Source organism: Choloepus didactylus, assembly GCF_015220235.1.
Source record: "Choloepus didactylus isolate mChoDid1 chromosome 11 unlocalized genomic scaffold, mChoDid1.pri SUPER_11_unloc3, whole genome shotgun sequence".
Lineage (NCBI taxonomy): Eukaryota > Metazoa > Chordata > Mammalia > Pilosa > Megalonychidae > Choloepus > Choloepus didactylus.
In genome coordinates, this window is record NW_023637580.1 from 1,873,275 (window position 1) to 1,890,405 (window position 17,131).

General features: G+C 33.7%; 1 protein-coding gene across 1 annotated transcript; it reads right to left on the reverse strand.

Moving 5' to 3' along the window:
• Window positions 1–5,832: 5,832 nt before the first annotated feature.
• Window positions 5,833–6,771, reverse strand: LOC119524669 (olfactory receptor 2M3-like). Its single transcript, XM_037823358.1, has one exon. It carries the CDS (start codon window positions 6,769–6,771, stop codon window positions 5,833–5,835), a length of 939 nt encoding a protein of 312 aa, XP_037679286.1.
• Window positions 6,772–17,131: the final 10,360 nt, after the last annotated feature.

Below are 17,131 nucleotides of genomic sequence, written 5' to 3' on the forward strand. Positions count from 1 at the left end.
AGTCCACTGTATCAATCTTTTCCTGTATGGGTATTGCTATGTGAGTTCTTGTGACTGTCTTTTTGTACCCCAATGACATGGGATATCTTTGTATTCTCAAAAACCTTTATTTGAAAATATCTCAAAATTATATTTAAATTATACATATAATTTTTGTATAATTTTTCATGTATTTGCCAATAGACATGGCAAAATTTATTGAAAATGGCATTTTTGCCTGCTACTCTGTCTGGCCCATATTGTCATAAAGTGTGAATATATGAATAGGACTTTCCTTGACCTCTCTATTCTAATCTGTTTCCATAAGTGTAAGCTTATATTATTAAATGTAAATTTAATTGCTATTGGAAATTTTGCTTTTGTATATTTTTGAAAATTGGCATTTGCTCTAATAAAGTACTTATTCTGTTTGTAATTGTGTTTATTTTATTTTAAATACAGAAGAGTTTAATAGTACAGACTTGCTGTAAAATATATCTGACATATTTCAGGTAATCCTAAGTTATTTCTGTAACTCCTAAACTCCTCCTAAAAACTAGAGACCAGAGCAAGTATTGCATTAGATTGGTTTCTATAGTTCTGGAGCTACATTTCTGCCAAAAAATGCTGTGAGAGATGAGGGTCATATATTTTAATTCTCCTTCATCTGGAAACTTAAGTCCATTTGAATATATGAGAATGTAAGATAAAGTAATAAATACAAAGCAGCAAAAATCTTCATGAAACAACAGTCAAGTATTATGAAATCATTACAGAACATGTCAGAGCAGGAGAGCTTTAGCAGAAAAGGGCATCACAGGAGAACAGATTAACCAGATTGGACTAACAGGACAGACAGAATGTGCTGCCAGTGTGTAAACCTGCATAGACAAGACCAGTGAATAGGGAAGCCAGTATTATTTTGACACAAACTTGAGGTTTCATGATCAAACACTCATAGATCAGTGGAATTCCTCCTGTGGGCAGCACAATTCCTGCCCAAATATTCCTGTCTCTTCTTGACAGCATGTTCTATGGGTTTTGGTATAGCCCAGCAGATTCTAAAATTACATTTACAAGTAAATCTCTTAATCTTCCACTGGTTCTGTTTCTTTCATTGAATCTTCACTAATACAGATTTTTATCCAAAACTGGGGTGTTGCTGTAACAAATACTTAAAACGCTGGAAGTGACTGAAATTGGGTGATGGGTAGAGGCTGGAAGAAATTTGAGAAGCATGATTGAAAATGCCTAGATTTCCTGGTACAGTGTGATAGTAGAAATAGGGTGTTTGTATGGTCCAATTGTGAAGGCCCTGGAGGAAGTAAGCTGCAAGGTAGAGAAAACCTATATCATCTTAGAGAATACATAATTTGTAATAAATATATGGTTGGTAGAAATATGGGCTTGAAAGTTATGGCTGGTGACAGCTCAGAGGAAAATTAGAAACATTCTATTGGAAATCGGAGGAAAGGAATTCTTTGTTGTATAGTTGCAGAAAGCTTAGCAGAATTTGTCCTAAAGATATATGGAAAGCAGAACTTGTAAGCAATGGACTTGGAAAGTGTACTGAGGTTATTTCCAAACAGGTGTGGAAGACACATCCTGATTTCTTCTTGTTGATCATTGTAAAGAGATACTAGAGACACACTGAGGAAAGAACTGTAAGCAAAAAAGAACCAGGACTTGTATCAATATTTGGGAAATTCACAGCATATCAAGATCACAAAAGATGAGACAATTGAGTAATTCACTGTTAAAAACATATACTAGATAGAGAAAGCCAAAAGTATGACTAGAAATAAGTAAAGGCTATTGGGAGAACAATGAATGAACAGTATCAGAATCTCAATAAGGAGAAAATTTTAAAAAAGAAACCGAACATTTATCCCTGGAGGGTTTGAAAAGAAGATTGGAGCAGGTAGAAGAAAGAATCAGTGAGCTCAGAGAGAAGACAAATGAAATAATACAGAATAAGGAGCAGATAGAAAAAATCATCTAAAATATTTAACAGAACTGAAGGGACCTCTGGGATATCATCAAGCATATCAATATACACTTTATGAGAGCCCCAGAAGGAGAAGAAAGAGAGAAAGGGGAATAAGGAATATTCAAATAAATAATTACTGAAAACATCCCAAACTTACCAAAAGGCATGAATATGCACATTGAAGAAGCCCAACTTAACTGAAACAGTGTAAACTCAAAGAGAGCTACATCCAGACAAATAGTAGTCAAACTGTCAAATGCCAAGGAAAAGGAGAGAGTTCTGAAAGTTGCAAGAGAAAAGCAGCATGTTATGTACAAGGGTTTCTGATAAGATTAGATGATGATTTCTCATTGGAAACCATGGAGGCAAGAAAGCAGTGAATGAAATATTCAAAGTGCAGAGAAAAAACAATTGCCAACCAAGAATTCTATCTCTGACAAGACTGTTTTCAAAATTGAGGGAGAGATTAAGGTTTTCAGAGATGAGTTAAAGCTGAGGGATTTCAAACAAGGCAGCATAAAATAATAAAGACCTCCAGTAAAGGTAAGCATCTGGGTAATTATAAATGCCAGTAGTATTATATTGTATTTTTTGGTGTGTAAATAAACTTTTTATTTCATACAGGTTCTAAAATGCAAATTCATAAAAGTAATGATAAATTTATGGTTTTGGAATACAATGTATAGAGATACAACTTGTAACAAGTAAAACAAAAAGGTTAAGGACTGAGGGATATGGGAACAGTGTATGTGCATGCTATTGAAATTAACTTGGTATCAAATCAAAGGTGACTGTTATAGAATTAGGATGTTAAATTTAAGACCATTTTAACTACAAAGAATATAGATGAAAATATATACAGAAAGAAATGTGATTCAAAATGTCACACTATAAAAAAAAATCAAATAAAGATGAAATTAAGCATTAATGGAAGTATTGAGGGACAAAAATGTTTTAAGATTTATGAAGACCAAATAGAAAAATAGCAGAAGAAAGTCAAATATTATAAGTAGTTACTTCAAATGTAGATAGATTAGGCTGTACTGTTGAAAGTTAGAGATTGGTATAATAGATAAAAAAAGCATCACCCAAATATGTGCTGTTTACAAGAGTCAGACATTAAATTCAAAGACACAAGAAGGTTGAAAGTGAAAGCATGGATAAAATATACCACGCAAATATTAATAAAAAGAGAGCTGGAGTAGCTAAATTAATATCAAATAACATAGACTAAGTAAAAAAAATTATGAGGGACAAGTAAGTCACTATATATTGGTAAAAGGGTCAAATCATTAGGAAGATGTAACACTTATAATATATATGAACATAATCACAGACCCAAAATATATGAAGCAAATATTGACAGATTAGAAGGGAGAAATAGATGGCTCCATATTAATAGCATAAGACTTCAATACACCACATTCAAAAATGGATACATTTAGACAGATCAGTAAGAAAATAGAAGTCTTGAATATTATTATAAACTAGCTAAATAGAATAGACATATATAGAATACTTCACAAAATAGTAGAAAACACAGTATTTCTCTTTGAGATAATGGAAAATTTTGGTAATGGATAGTGGTAGTGCTGACATATCATTTTGAGTGTAATTAACACCAATGAATTATAAGTTTGTGGTTAAAGGAAAATTTTTAGGCTGTATATATGTTACTAGAATAAAAATTAAAAAACAAAACAAAACATAGGACTGTACAACAGAAATAGTGAACCCCAATTTAAACTGTGATCATAGTAAATAGTGCAGTTATAATAATGTCCTTTCATCAATTATAATAAATGCACCCCACTAACTGAAGTGTCAAACAACAGGGTAAACTGTGTGTGTGACTGGGTGTATATGGGAAATCTATGTTTTGTGTGATTTTTCTGTCAACCTACAACTTCTCAAATATATTTAAAATAATAATTAAGCTAAAATATATTATAAATAGAAAATAGAAGGATAATACTTTAACTTCAAATTTTAAACAATTTCTTAATTATGACACTAAAACGCACAAGCAACAAAAGGTAAAACAGATGTATTTGACTTAATTAAAATTAAAAATGTTTGTGCTTCCAAGGGCACCATAAAGTAAAAGACAAACCAGGTAATGAGAGAAGTATTTGAAAATTGTATATATAATAAGGATTTAATATCTAGAATATTTAAAAAAACACAACTCATAATAAAAGGACAAATGTCCAGTTTAAAATTAGACAAAGGAACCAAACAGGCATTTACTCTCAAGAAGATATACAAATGTCTGTTCAGCACATGAAAAGATGCTCAATATCATTAGTCATATGGGAAATATTAATCAAAACCAGACTCAGAAAACACTTCTTACCACTTGAATGGCTATAATAAATAATACATATAATAACAAGTGATGATGATGAGGATATGGAGAAATTGGAAGTCTTATACAGTGCTGTTGAGAATGTGAAATGGTGCAGATACTTGCAAATCAGTATGGCAGTTCCTCAAATGGTTCCATATGTCCTAAATTATACCCATAGGTACATACCAAAGAGAAATGAAAACACAAATCCACCCAATAACTTGATCATGGATAGTCATAACAGTATTACTCATAGTAGCCCAAAGTGGGAGCAATACAAATGTCCATCAACAACAGAATAGATAAATATGTGTTACTTACATAAAATGGAACATCATATGGACTACAAAATACAACAGAGGTGATTACAAATGCAAATAAATTATTTCTTTCAACAACTGCATGATCTTGGATGATGATCCCAAGCCTCAGATGAAACTGCAGCCCCAGCTGACACTTGATGTTAGCCTTTTGAGACCTTGAACAAAGCACCCAGCTAATCTATGCTTGAAATTCTAATCCACTGAAAATGTGAGACTATAAATGCATATTTTAAGCTCCTAAACTTGTGGTAATTTTTATGCAGTGATAGAAATATAATATAGTGGGGATGTTGCAACAGATTTTTAATAGAAGTATTAAAATTGAAAAAATTACAGTATAGCAGTTCTTCATAATATATGACTATGGAGATTGCAATAAAATCTTTATAAATATCATTACAGCAATATGTATACAGATGCCATACAATGTGATTTTATGAAAATATCCACATTTCAGAAAACCTAGACATTCTTATAAAAATAAATAATTTTTTCATTGTATTGAAGTATGTGAACCATATAGGATCAGGATATCTAAGCACAAAAATTTCATACTAATGGATTAATAGTTTCATACTAGCATTTCATTCTCCTATTTAGAGGCTGATGCCTGTGAAAGGACATAAATGAGAACTCATCAATGTTCCAACATTCTGAATAACATTAAAACAAAGAAATGCTCAATATTTCTATGCTTTAGTATGTGGTTAATTTCTTTTTCTTATCTATTGAACTTATATTCATTTTCATGATCTTATAAGATCATTAACAAATGGGCAAATCCATAAATTGTCAAAGTATAGCACTGGACTCACTAGAATTCTTAGTTGACCAAGATTAAATCTAAAATGTGTTAAAAGATACAGTAGATTCAATCTGTACAATCAAACTCTGGGTTGATATGATGAATAAATACGTATTATTTTTTAACAGGTATATTAATCACATTATGGAGTTTTGCATTTCCTTTGCAAAAAATATTTTCTTGTCAACACAATTTTACTTACAAACAAAAATATAAGCTATTTGAACATACTAAGCAGAATTTTTCAGGTTCTAAATCTTATTTATCTATTAACCTTTTAGTAGAGAAATGGGTGAATATTGAGTGCTGCATTGTATTGATTGAATGTGTACACAGGCATAAAGCAAAGAATGTGGGAAAAAACAGACGTAGATAATTAGACAATTTACTCTCCAGACTTGTCCTTCCCTAACACCTTCATGAATGCTCTGGCCACTTCCTTGTTGCGGAGACTGTAGATGAGGGGATTCAGCATGGGAGTGAGGATGGTGTACAAGATAGACACCGTCTTGTCCTGCGTTGGGAAACGATGAGAAGTGGGTCGCATGAATATGAACACAGCCGCTCCATAGTACATTCCCACCACCATGAGATGGGAAGAACAGGTGGTGAAAGCCTTGCGGCGACCCTCCCCAGATGCCATGAGAATGACAGCTTGGATAACTCGAACATAGGAAGCGAGAATAACTGATACAGGGAAGAGAAGCATAATTACACAGCAGATAAATATCATCCTTTGAAATGTCAAGGTGTTAGTGCATGAGAGAATGAGAAGGGCAGGGACATCACAAAAGAAGTGGGGTATTAGCCGGGATCCACAATATGTGAAGGACAGTGCAACTGCAACTTCAATTATACCATCAAGAGAGCCAAGAATCCAGGAAGAAGCAGCCATGAGACCACAGATTTTATGGCTCATGAGATTTGGGTATCTTAATGGGTGACAAATGGCAACATAGCGGTCATAAGCCATGACAGCCAACAGGAAACATTCAGCCCCAAGCAGGGACACATAAAAGAATATCTGGGTTCCACAACCTGCCAGAGAGATGGATTTCCTACCAGACAAGTAGTTGAAGGCCATCTTGGGTACTGTAGTGCAGATGAGCATGAGGTCCACGAGGGAGAGTTGGCTGAGGAGGAGGTACATGGGGGTGTGGAGCTGGGTGTCCAGGTAGACGAGGAGAACCATGGCAGTGTTTCCCATGAAGGCCATTGTGAAGATGACCAGGATCAGAGAGAAGAGGAGGGTGTGGGTGGGGCTGTGATTGAAGATTCCCAGCAGGATGAAGTCCAAGCTGATGTTCTGATTCACCCATGCCATGTTGGGTGGGTTCACTGTGGAGAATGCAACATGTAAGAAAAGTCCAGGATTGTGTAATGGAAAGATCAGGAACTTCCTGCCTAGATCACAACACCTACAAATTTTCTGTTCATGGGAAAATTGTTTCTTTGGGCATGGATTTTATCATTTCTAGACTAGGGATAGTAGTGTTTAGTTTTACTTCAATGTGATTTTTAAATTTAGGGTTCACTGGAGGAACATAAGAGGTTTCTCAACAGGTATATAATCTAGCTTGAGTCACAAGTCAACTCTAACATATAGTGCTGATCAGTCCTTCACAATTATTCTAGGAGATATATGAAGACTTATGAATTGCTGGTAAGCTAATGACATTGTCCACTATGTTCTTCCATTTAACAAAATATATCATTTGTAATAATAAAAATTATGTTTGTTAATTTGTATAGGAAAACAATTATTGATGGCAAGGAGAAAATTTTGTGATTGTTTTATTCTTTTATTCTTGTTTTTTTTAAATAAAGGATTAGTCAAATACCAGGAAAACAGATAAAACTAAGAAATCAACTGTTAGATGTCCATTAAGTGATACTAACTTCTAATTATGGTGAGTTGTAGTGGAAAGTATTTTCTCACCAATATGTCCTTAACTTATATTATCTCTAAAAATGAAGTGTGTCTATGAGGAATCCAGGTACAGGCCATATTACTGCAGAAGCAGTTCAAGATCCTGCTCTAGAATATTTTAGTTTTAGCTGTGTGAAATTGAGGTGATATTTTTAAAGTATGTAGAACATTGACTGAAATACATGTTGCTTCCCTGTATATTTTTAAACAAAATGAAAAAAGCATTTTTAAATGGAGAAATGTTACTGGAAGGAAGAGAGACTATCCCTACTTAATCTCTAAAAGTATTCTAGTTCATTTTAAATGAATCTATTTCATTTCCTGTTGCAAGATCTCTTTAAGAATATGCCTTTAGTTATTGGTAATAAATTTTCATTTTTTTCAATGTGGTTTTATATATACATATAAATTTTATATATAGCACAAAATTTTCTATTTTATCATTTAAGTATACAATTCAGTGGCATTAATTATATGTCCAATTTTCTGCTACTATCACTGCATCCAAAGAAATGGAAACCATTACACCTCCGATCTTATCCCCCATTCCTATTACCTTACTGGCTCATCTTTGGTCACATCAGCCTCCTTTGTTTCTGTAACACACCTGGAAAGTTGTTGCCTTGGGACATTTGCACTGGCTATTCCTTCCGGTCATCCTCTAGTTATCCCTTAGCAAATCTCTCACTGTCTTAACACCTTTACCCAGTGCTTTTTGTTCATGGGAAATCCTCCTAAAAATGCAACTTCAACCCAGCACCCATTCTACACCTTTCTCCATTTGTTTTTCCTTTCATATTTATCCCCATCTAAGACTCTACAAATGTATCTTTTACTTTTGTTTGTTTTGTTTTGTTTTTAGTTGTAAGTTCCTTGAAGGCAGAGATTATAAAGTAGCATTCAATAGATACTTGGTCAATCAAGACAGGTTTATTACAGTTAGTTCTTGTGTTGATGTTTATTTGTTTGTTTATTTGTTTCTTTTTTGGTTCAGATGCTTTCCTTTCTGTTATAACCCTCTCCTGCAAAGTAGAAAACTGGCTTAGAAGCTCTGTGCACATCTGCAGTGTCCTGTAAATGACAGACCAGGCTCCATGTTGTGAGGGTGGGAACAGATGTTCAGTCTGGTAGTGCCAAGTACCTAAAGAAAAAAGGCATTCTTGGGCTACCCACATTATGCTGAAAGCCTTGACACTTCCCAGGCAGTCTGGTCAATTTAATACTAAAGAGTCTTTGGGTATGTTTGTGGTTAGTACCTGTCTCATTTCTCATTGCTTTTCTGGTGGAGGTTGGGCAGGGAGGGAAGGTGGCCTCTTTAATCTTAGTCTACTTTATGTAATCTACTTCTCCAAGCTATATTTTTCATTCTTTTCCTTACTCCCCAGAAGATTTCAAGGCACTCAGTCATTATGTGGGAAGATTTTTTCCAAGCTCCATCACAGGACTTACTTCTATTTATTTATCCACTTGTTTTCATCTAATTTCTCTCACCCTAATATTTGTTGACATCCCCAGTCTGCTAATTATTTTTCCATAACCATTTTTAAATTCACTCCTCTTTGTATTCTCAATGATCTTAAGCCAGAAGTCTTCCCATAAAGTTTTAAACATAACTCTCTAATAGTACTTACTTATTGCAGATTAACTTTGCTATTTTGAAAGGCCACCATGCTACCCTGTGAATAAATTGTTAATGTATTCTGTTTCTTCCACCATTTTGTCATTCCACAATTTTATATGCCCAAATTCTAACTCAGGATTTCACCATACCCTAAACCCCTAATAGTTTTGAATTCTCTTAGAAATGCTTCTCACATCTGCAATATTTATCCAGAAACTAAACCCCTATTATTTGGAAAACCATAATACATGCCACTAATTTTTCCAGGTATTTTGCTTTTTTTCCACTCTTCCTGCACATATCTCCTAATTAAAACTTTCTAAAACCTTCTTTTGTTATTCACCCTGTTTAAAAGATATCATTACATTGCCCTCCACAAAAATCTTGAGACATTAAGTTTGAAACATGCCTATGAGATTTCATACTTGCTTATTGAAATTTATTTCCTATCAGGAAATTACCCTGCCACTCAGCAAAGCACAAAAACAGTCCCTCTCATAAGCAATATACATCTTCTATTCCAATATCACTTATATTTTTATTCTTTTCTGGAATGCTCTCCCTATGTTTTGATATATAAACATATCTTAAAACATACAGACAATGCAATGTGCATAAAGTAAGTCCCTAACAACTTGATTCTTTAAATTTTCCTTCTACAAATCAGCATTTCAGACAAGCATGCTATATTCTTGAATTATACCAAAACATCAGGCTCATTGACTCTTTCAAATTAACCTTCATCATATAATTAACCAGTTTACTAATCAAGCTAAGGAAGCTGTGCAACTTGGAGGAACTTCATGGATCAGTTCCTTCTTTGATATATATTTAATCATCTTCATGCTTAGCTTTCTGCTTAATCAGGGCAATGCAGTCCTGTTGAATCTCAATCCTACTCAAATAGCTGGATCATGTGGGGACCTGAAATGTTGCTGGCATTCTATAGTTCATCCTATGTCCAAATCACCAAATCAAATTTCTTTGGAGTAGTTTTTAATAGAGAAATACCATAAATGAGTGCAGTAATCATTTAGCCCTATGCACTCTGAATCCCCATTGCTAGGTTATGACTCTGTAAATAGTGTATATTTCCCAGCCCAGGTTTTGCTCATGGCTGCACTTCACAAATCCTGTAATAACAATAAACTCCAGCATATGTTAAAGCTATGCCTCTACACATTATTTTTCCACATGAATAGAATTATGTCTTCATTTTAGACCACATCAGAACCCTCTTGAAGTACAGATTCATGGACTAGTAGAACTTACCACGACTAGCTGGTCTTGAGGGATTTTGATTGACTCAAGTGGACACAAAATTTTGAACTGTTAGTTCTCAATAGAAAAATGCAATCATTGCAGTATACTAAGAAGAGGAGTTACAGCCTAAATATCCCTCTATTTTATCTCAAGTTTTCTTAATGTTTCCAGTTTGGCATGCATAGGTTACAGTTATATTATATAAGACTATATTAACTTATATTGTATTACCACACTTTTTGGTGAAGCCAATTCCACAAACTCTAATTTCCTCTACTGTCTTATCAGAGGAAACTAGAGTGAACAATGTTTCACGGTTGTCAAGGTGCTTATTTCAAGCAGTGTCAATTCAGCCTCCTCCACTTGAATTATATGTAACCAATATCCTAGTGAAAGTTATGTGGGATCAAGAATCATGCACTTAATTACAGATATAATAGTATGAGGGACTGATAAAGACTTAAGAAGTATGAATTTAAAAACCTAATACATATTAATTTATTGCTTTATATGTTACATAAAAATTTCTTTACAAGCTTGTCCATATTATAAATTTTCATTAATTCCCTCATGCTACAGAATTGAGAGCCTATTTTTCCCAAATACATAAAAACGAAGCAAAGCAAATGAACAAAAAACCTATTGTACAACTGTACCTAAACACTAAATCAATGTTTTTATACTTATACTTACAGTTTAAAAGTATTGTTACAAAGATAATCTGAGGAAAGGAAAATTGGAGAAAGTGGGGTGGGAAGAGCAGAGTAAGGAAGTCATACTGATAGGGTAAAGATGGCATTTGAAAATGGAGTATTGAAAGACTGGGAATATGCAAGGATAAATGTTGGAATCAGAAAGTAATAGAGAGCTAAGGAATAAGGGAGAAAATGTGAAGCAAATGGGAATTGTTTAAATGTTGGTTGCAATCACCGAGCCCAAGTGTTTTCCCTGGATGTGGTTCATTTCATCAATAAACAGATCACATCTCACCTCCGATCCAAAATGTGAAAACTAGGCAACTATTTTCTAGATAACAATGGCATGCAAATCTATCCTTGCTGAAATTTCGGAAATACTAGTTTAATCCATCCTTCTGCCTCCAGCTAGAACCTTCAAACCACCTTTATAAAAAGAGATTGCTGATATATTTTACAAAATCACATCAGTAATTCTGAAAAGCTCTTCTTATTTGCATCTGTATCCCCTGATATTATGGATATCACGGATTAATCTTCTATCCATGTATCCCACACATTGCTTTTAGATTTTTCCTATGCATCATTGGATAGATTCAGTCTCCTTCTCAAAAGCATTTGATGGCTATGATTTTCTGTAGGACCTTCTACTTACAGACCCATCAGTACAGTGCACAAAACTGAGCTTGGGTCTCTTTTTAGGAGATTTCTTTTACTTGCAATAACTTTCCTCTTTGACACAAATCTTTTCCCTCCTTCAAGCTCTAACATAACGTGCATCTTTCTTCACACCTCTTTCTTTGTCCTGTAGGTAGCGAGCTCTCCACATAAGTAACTAAGTACACAAAAGTCAGTGTAAAGAGCAATATCATGGACTTTCAGATCAGCAAATCCTAGATTTGCAATATTGCTCTACCACCTGCTTCTATGTAACCAGGAAAGTTAATTCTCTGAGATTATTTTATTTTTCATTTCCTCCATTCATCATAGAGTTATTGTAGAATGAGGTAAATTTTACAAATTCCTCATCAAAATATACAAGGCTTTCAATATGCATTTAGCAGATGGAAATTACTATCATCACACACCTCTTTGTCATACATATATATTTTAAATTTTGCAGTAAGCTCCACTCTCATTTGCCAGAAATTCTTTTTGAAAATATTTGTTTCCTTTATGAGTTGGTTCCTGATCAAACAAGAGTGGTTTATATACACGCAGTGTCCCTAGGTATAGTAAGTTATAGAAAGCACAAACAAATAGAAGAGATACACTGGAAGAGTATTATATTGCTTTAAATAATACCTATATTCACTTAGCGTAACAAAAGATACTATTCCATTTAATCTTCAATAAGTTCTGTGACAAATAAAAGAAAAGCAATGCTCTAATGTTAACATGTAATATGAATGTATGAGTTGTAGAGTAACATGATAAGTAACATAAGTTACCTCCCCACTTGGAGGAAATTAAAATAACATTTCTAACATTTAGTTTTTGAATAAAATGTGATTACTTCTGACTGAAATATAAACTGACTTAGAAATTTTGGAAAGTATACCTTCTCCTTCAGTCTTACCTTCAAGTTGTTCCTGAGAACACTTGATACTATTTATTGTGTCACTTGAAATCATTTAAATTTCTAGAGAACCTACACACCACAACTTTGCTAAGTCATCTGTGATTTAACTTTGTAATTCCTCCAGGAAAATCTGTCCCTTGTCTTTAATTAGAGTCATATATGTTTCCAGCCACTTTTTTTCTCTCAGGGATCTCATGTGCAATTAGTTCCATAGCTTTAAAATATTAACATTATTGACACCAACAATCACATATAACTTTGCATCAATGTCTTGATTAATAACAAAGCTCCTAATTTTTCTCTTCATTTCCATGATTCCACTTCTACTCTCCTTTTGATCTTTCATATCTTCAAATTATTTCTCTATCAACTCCATAAATTTAACTGAAAATTGACAGATAATTGAATTAATCATTTTGAAAGAAACTAAATAAAGGTCCTCACTGACTTTGGTCTTGACTACCTCTAAATAAAATTCTGATAAAATTCATCAAGAATTTTCAAACTGGTGAATCAAGAGTCTCATACTGTGCATCATTCAACTTTAGATTCTGATACTTGAGATTCCAGCATTAAGCAAGACTATACTTTTTTTAAAACTTAACATTTGGTGTTACTCTTTCTGGTTCTACTGTCAGTTGTCTCATCTCTGTTCCTCAAAGAGTATAAACTGGTTTAGTTGTTTCTCAATGGAGTTCATTGATTTCCCCAAGAATTACAGACTTGTCCTTCTTCTCCTTCTAATTGGGGCCTACTTACAACCCCTACATTTAAATCTCTTCACCCAGTGTGTTTTCTGAATTGTCAGATACTACCACATTCTTACCATTCATATGCACTTCATTATTACTTCTTCATCTCATCTCCATGCCTAATTTTGAATCCATTATCTCCCAATGACTCTACTGCTCCATTAATATGTATATCCAGCTTGTAAATTATTCTCCATCTTGTTAGTGATATTACTTACGTATGTGTCATCTAGGAGTATTGCTCTAGAAGGGAAATGGTTGGGTTGCAAAAATGCTTGCATTTTTGCAAATATGCATGCAGGAATGCTACGACTATTTTACATTCCCAGTAGCTACTTAAGCAACAGTTTCTTTCATTACATTCTCAAAAGCTTTGTTTTTCATTTTAAAGCAGTTTTATTGATATATATTCACATACCTTACAATCCATCCAAAGTATACAATTAATGGTTCACAATATCACCAGATACTTGTGCATTCATCACCAGAATCGATTTTAGAGTATTTTCATTATTCAAAAAAAAAAACAGAACAAAACATCCTATAGCCCTAATCTCCCCCTATTATTGACACTTAGCATTGGTGTGGTATATTTGTTTCTGTTGATGAAAGGATATTAAGATATTACTGTTAAATATAGTCCACTGTTTGTAATAGGTGCATTTTTTTCATTTACTGAATATTAACTCCTTTTAGTAGCATTGTACATTTGTTCCAGTTCACGGAAGAATATTTTAATATTTGTACTATTACTCAGTCATCTACTACAGAATTTACTGTGTTATGCAGTTCAATGTTTCATCTCTAGCTTTACTTCTAGTCACATACATGACTCTAAACTTCACCTTTCAAACACCATCACAGCATAATTCAGTACTGCTAATTATATTCAACATCATGTGCTACCATTACCTCTATCCATTTCCAAATATTTAAATTCAACCTAGTTAAAACATCTGCACACATTAAGCATTTGTTCCCCCTTCTGAACCCTCATTCTATCTCCTGGTAACCTACAGTCTAGATTTTTAACTCTGTGAGATTACTTGTTATATTCCATTCAAATTAATGAGGTCATACAATATTTGTCCTTTCATATCTGACTTATTCCACTCAGTGTAATGTTCTCAAGGTTCATCCATGTTGCATGCTTCAGGACTGTGTTCCTTCTGACTTGTGAATAGTGTTCCCTAGAATGTATAAACCATATTTTGTTTATGCACTATTTGGTTGATGGACACTTGGGCAGCTTCTGTCTTCTGGCAATAGTGTATAATGCTGTCATGAGCATCAATGTGTAAATGTCTGTTCACATCCCTGCTTTCAATTTTTCTGAATATATACCTAGTAACAGGATCACCAAAAGGCATTTCTATTCTTAGCTTCTTGAGGAACCACCAAATCATCCTCCACAGTGACTATACCACTTTACATTCCCATGAACAGTGGATAAGTGTTCCTGTTTCTTCACATCCTCTCAAACACTTGTAGTTTTCTGTTTGGTTAATAGTCGTCATACTAGTAAGTGTGAAATGATGTCTCATTTTAGTTTTCATTAGGATTTCCCTGATTGCTGGTGATGTTGAGCATCTTTTCATGTGCTTTTTAGTTATTTGTACTTTCTCATTGGAAAAAAAGTCTATTCCTGCCTTTTACCCAGTTTTTAATTGGGTTGTTTGTCGTTCTGCAGTTGAGTTGTAGGATTTCTTCTTATGTTCTAGCTATAAACTCTAATTGGATATGTGGTTTCCAAATAATTTCTCCTGTTGAGTAGGCTACATTTTCATCTTTTCGACAAAGTCCTTTGGTGCACAAAATATTCAATTTTAGGAGGTCCTATTTTTTAATTTTTTCTTTCATTGCTTATGCTTTGGGTGTCAAGTTTAAGAAACCTCTATTTACCACAAGATCTCGAAGATGTTTCTCTACATTTTTTCTAGGAGTTTTATAGTCTTGTCACTTATATTTAATTCTTTGACTCAATTTCAATTAATTTTTGTATAGCTGTGAGAGAGGAGGTCCTCTTTCATTCTTTTGCATGTGGGTGTCCTATTCTCCCAGAACCATTTACTGAAGAGACTGTTCTGTCCCAGTTGAGTGGACTTAGCAGCCTTGTTGAAAGTCAATTGGTTATAAAAGTGTTGGTCTATTTCTGAACTCTCAATTGTATTCCATTCATCAATATGTCTATCTTTATGCCAGTACTGTGCTGCAGCTTTCTAATATGCTTTAAAGTCAGGAACTGTGAGTCCTCCAACTCCATTTTTCTTTTCAAAGATGTTTTTGGCCATTTTGGGCCCCTTACCCTTTCAAATAAATTTGATGATTGACTTTTTCACTTCTTCAAATTAGACCATTGGAATTTAGATTGGGATTGCATTGAATCCATAAATCAATTTGGGTAAAATTGACATCTTAACTATATTTCATCTTCCAATCCATGAACACAGAATTTCCTTCCAATTACTTAGGTGTTCTTTGATTTCTTTTAGCAATGTTTTACAGTGTTCTGAATACAGCTCTTTTACATCTTTGGTTAAATTTATTCCTAGATATTTACTTCTTTTACTTGCTACTGAAAACGGAAATTTTTTTTTCATGATTTCCTTCTAGATTGCTCTTTACTAGTGTATAGAATAACTACTCATTTCTGCATTTATCTTGGATCCCACCTATTTGCTGAACTCATTTTTTAGCTCTAGTAGCTTTATCATAGGTTTTTTGGGAGTGTCTAAATATAGGCTCATGCCATCTGCAAATAGTGAAAAATTTACTTCTTTTCCTATTTGGATGCATTTTGTTTCTTTGTCTTGCCTAATGGCTCCAGCTACAAGTTCTAGAATGATGTTAAATAGAGTGATGACAGTGGACATCTTGTCCTGTTCCAGATATTACTGGGAAAGCTTTTAGCCTTTCACCATTGAGTATGATGTTAGCAGTGGGTATTTCATATGTGACCTTTATCATGTTGAGGAAGTTTCCTTCTATTCCTGTCTTTCAAAATGTTTTTGTTAAGAAAGGATGCTGGATTTTGTCAAATGCTTTTTCTGCATTGATAGATATGGTTGTGTGGTTTTCTCCGCTTCAATTTGTTAATATATTTGATATTTTTTTTTAATTTTTGAGGACCTATTATGTGAGAAATTATTTCTCATTTTGCTACTATTTTTCATAGTGATTTTGGGAACTGCCTTATATACTTACTGAATATTCAGATTTTCTCTTCAATTACTTGTTTTTAAATAAACCATCAGCAATTTTTTTTTTGTTATGGAAGTAAAGTTGCCTCTCCTTTTTTTAATTTTTTTACAACAGGTGTACCTATTGCCTGTCCTGTCATTGTATGTTGGGCATATGAGTAGGGAAGGTAATTTTCTCTTTAGTTTGCAGGTTTTCAGATAATAAAAATGATACTTCCAAAGCTTTACAAGAAGAACTACATCTGAGCAGCCTCATCTGCCTCTAGACCTGATTTATATTATTAGATCTAACCCTCTAGCCTGATGAGCCTGATTTCAAAATACTATGATATTTTTTGTGTGTTGGGTAGTTGGGTAGAGGGAGATGTTGAAGAAGGCATGAGTGTATTTTGCACATAGATAGGTTTTTGTGTCCCAAGGATGGAATATGGTAGATTTTATTTTCTAAAAATGCCTGCCACTATACCTTACATTCACAACTTTTCTAGAAACTTAACCCTCTCCCAAAAGACATTCCATGGCCCCTACACTTGAATCCAGAAGGAATTTGTGACTGCCTCAACCATCAGAATATGACAGAAATAATGTTCTACAATTTCTCAGGATTGTCCATAAATATATGTGCATTTGTACTTGTTTTC

Coding starts and splice junctions, on each gene's coding strand:
- LOC119524669 (XM_037823358.1), bottom strand. CDS start 6,771: ATGGCATGGGTGAATCAGAACATCAGCTTGGACTTCATCCTGCTGGGA.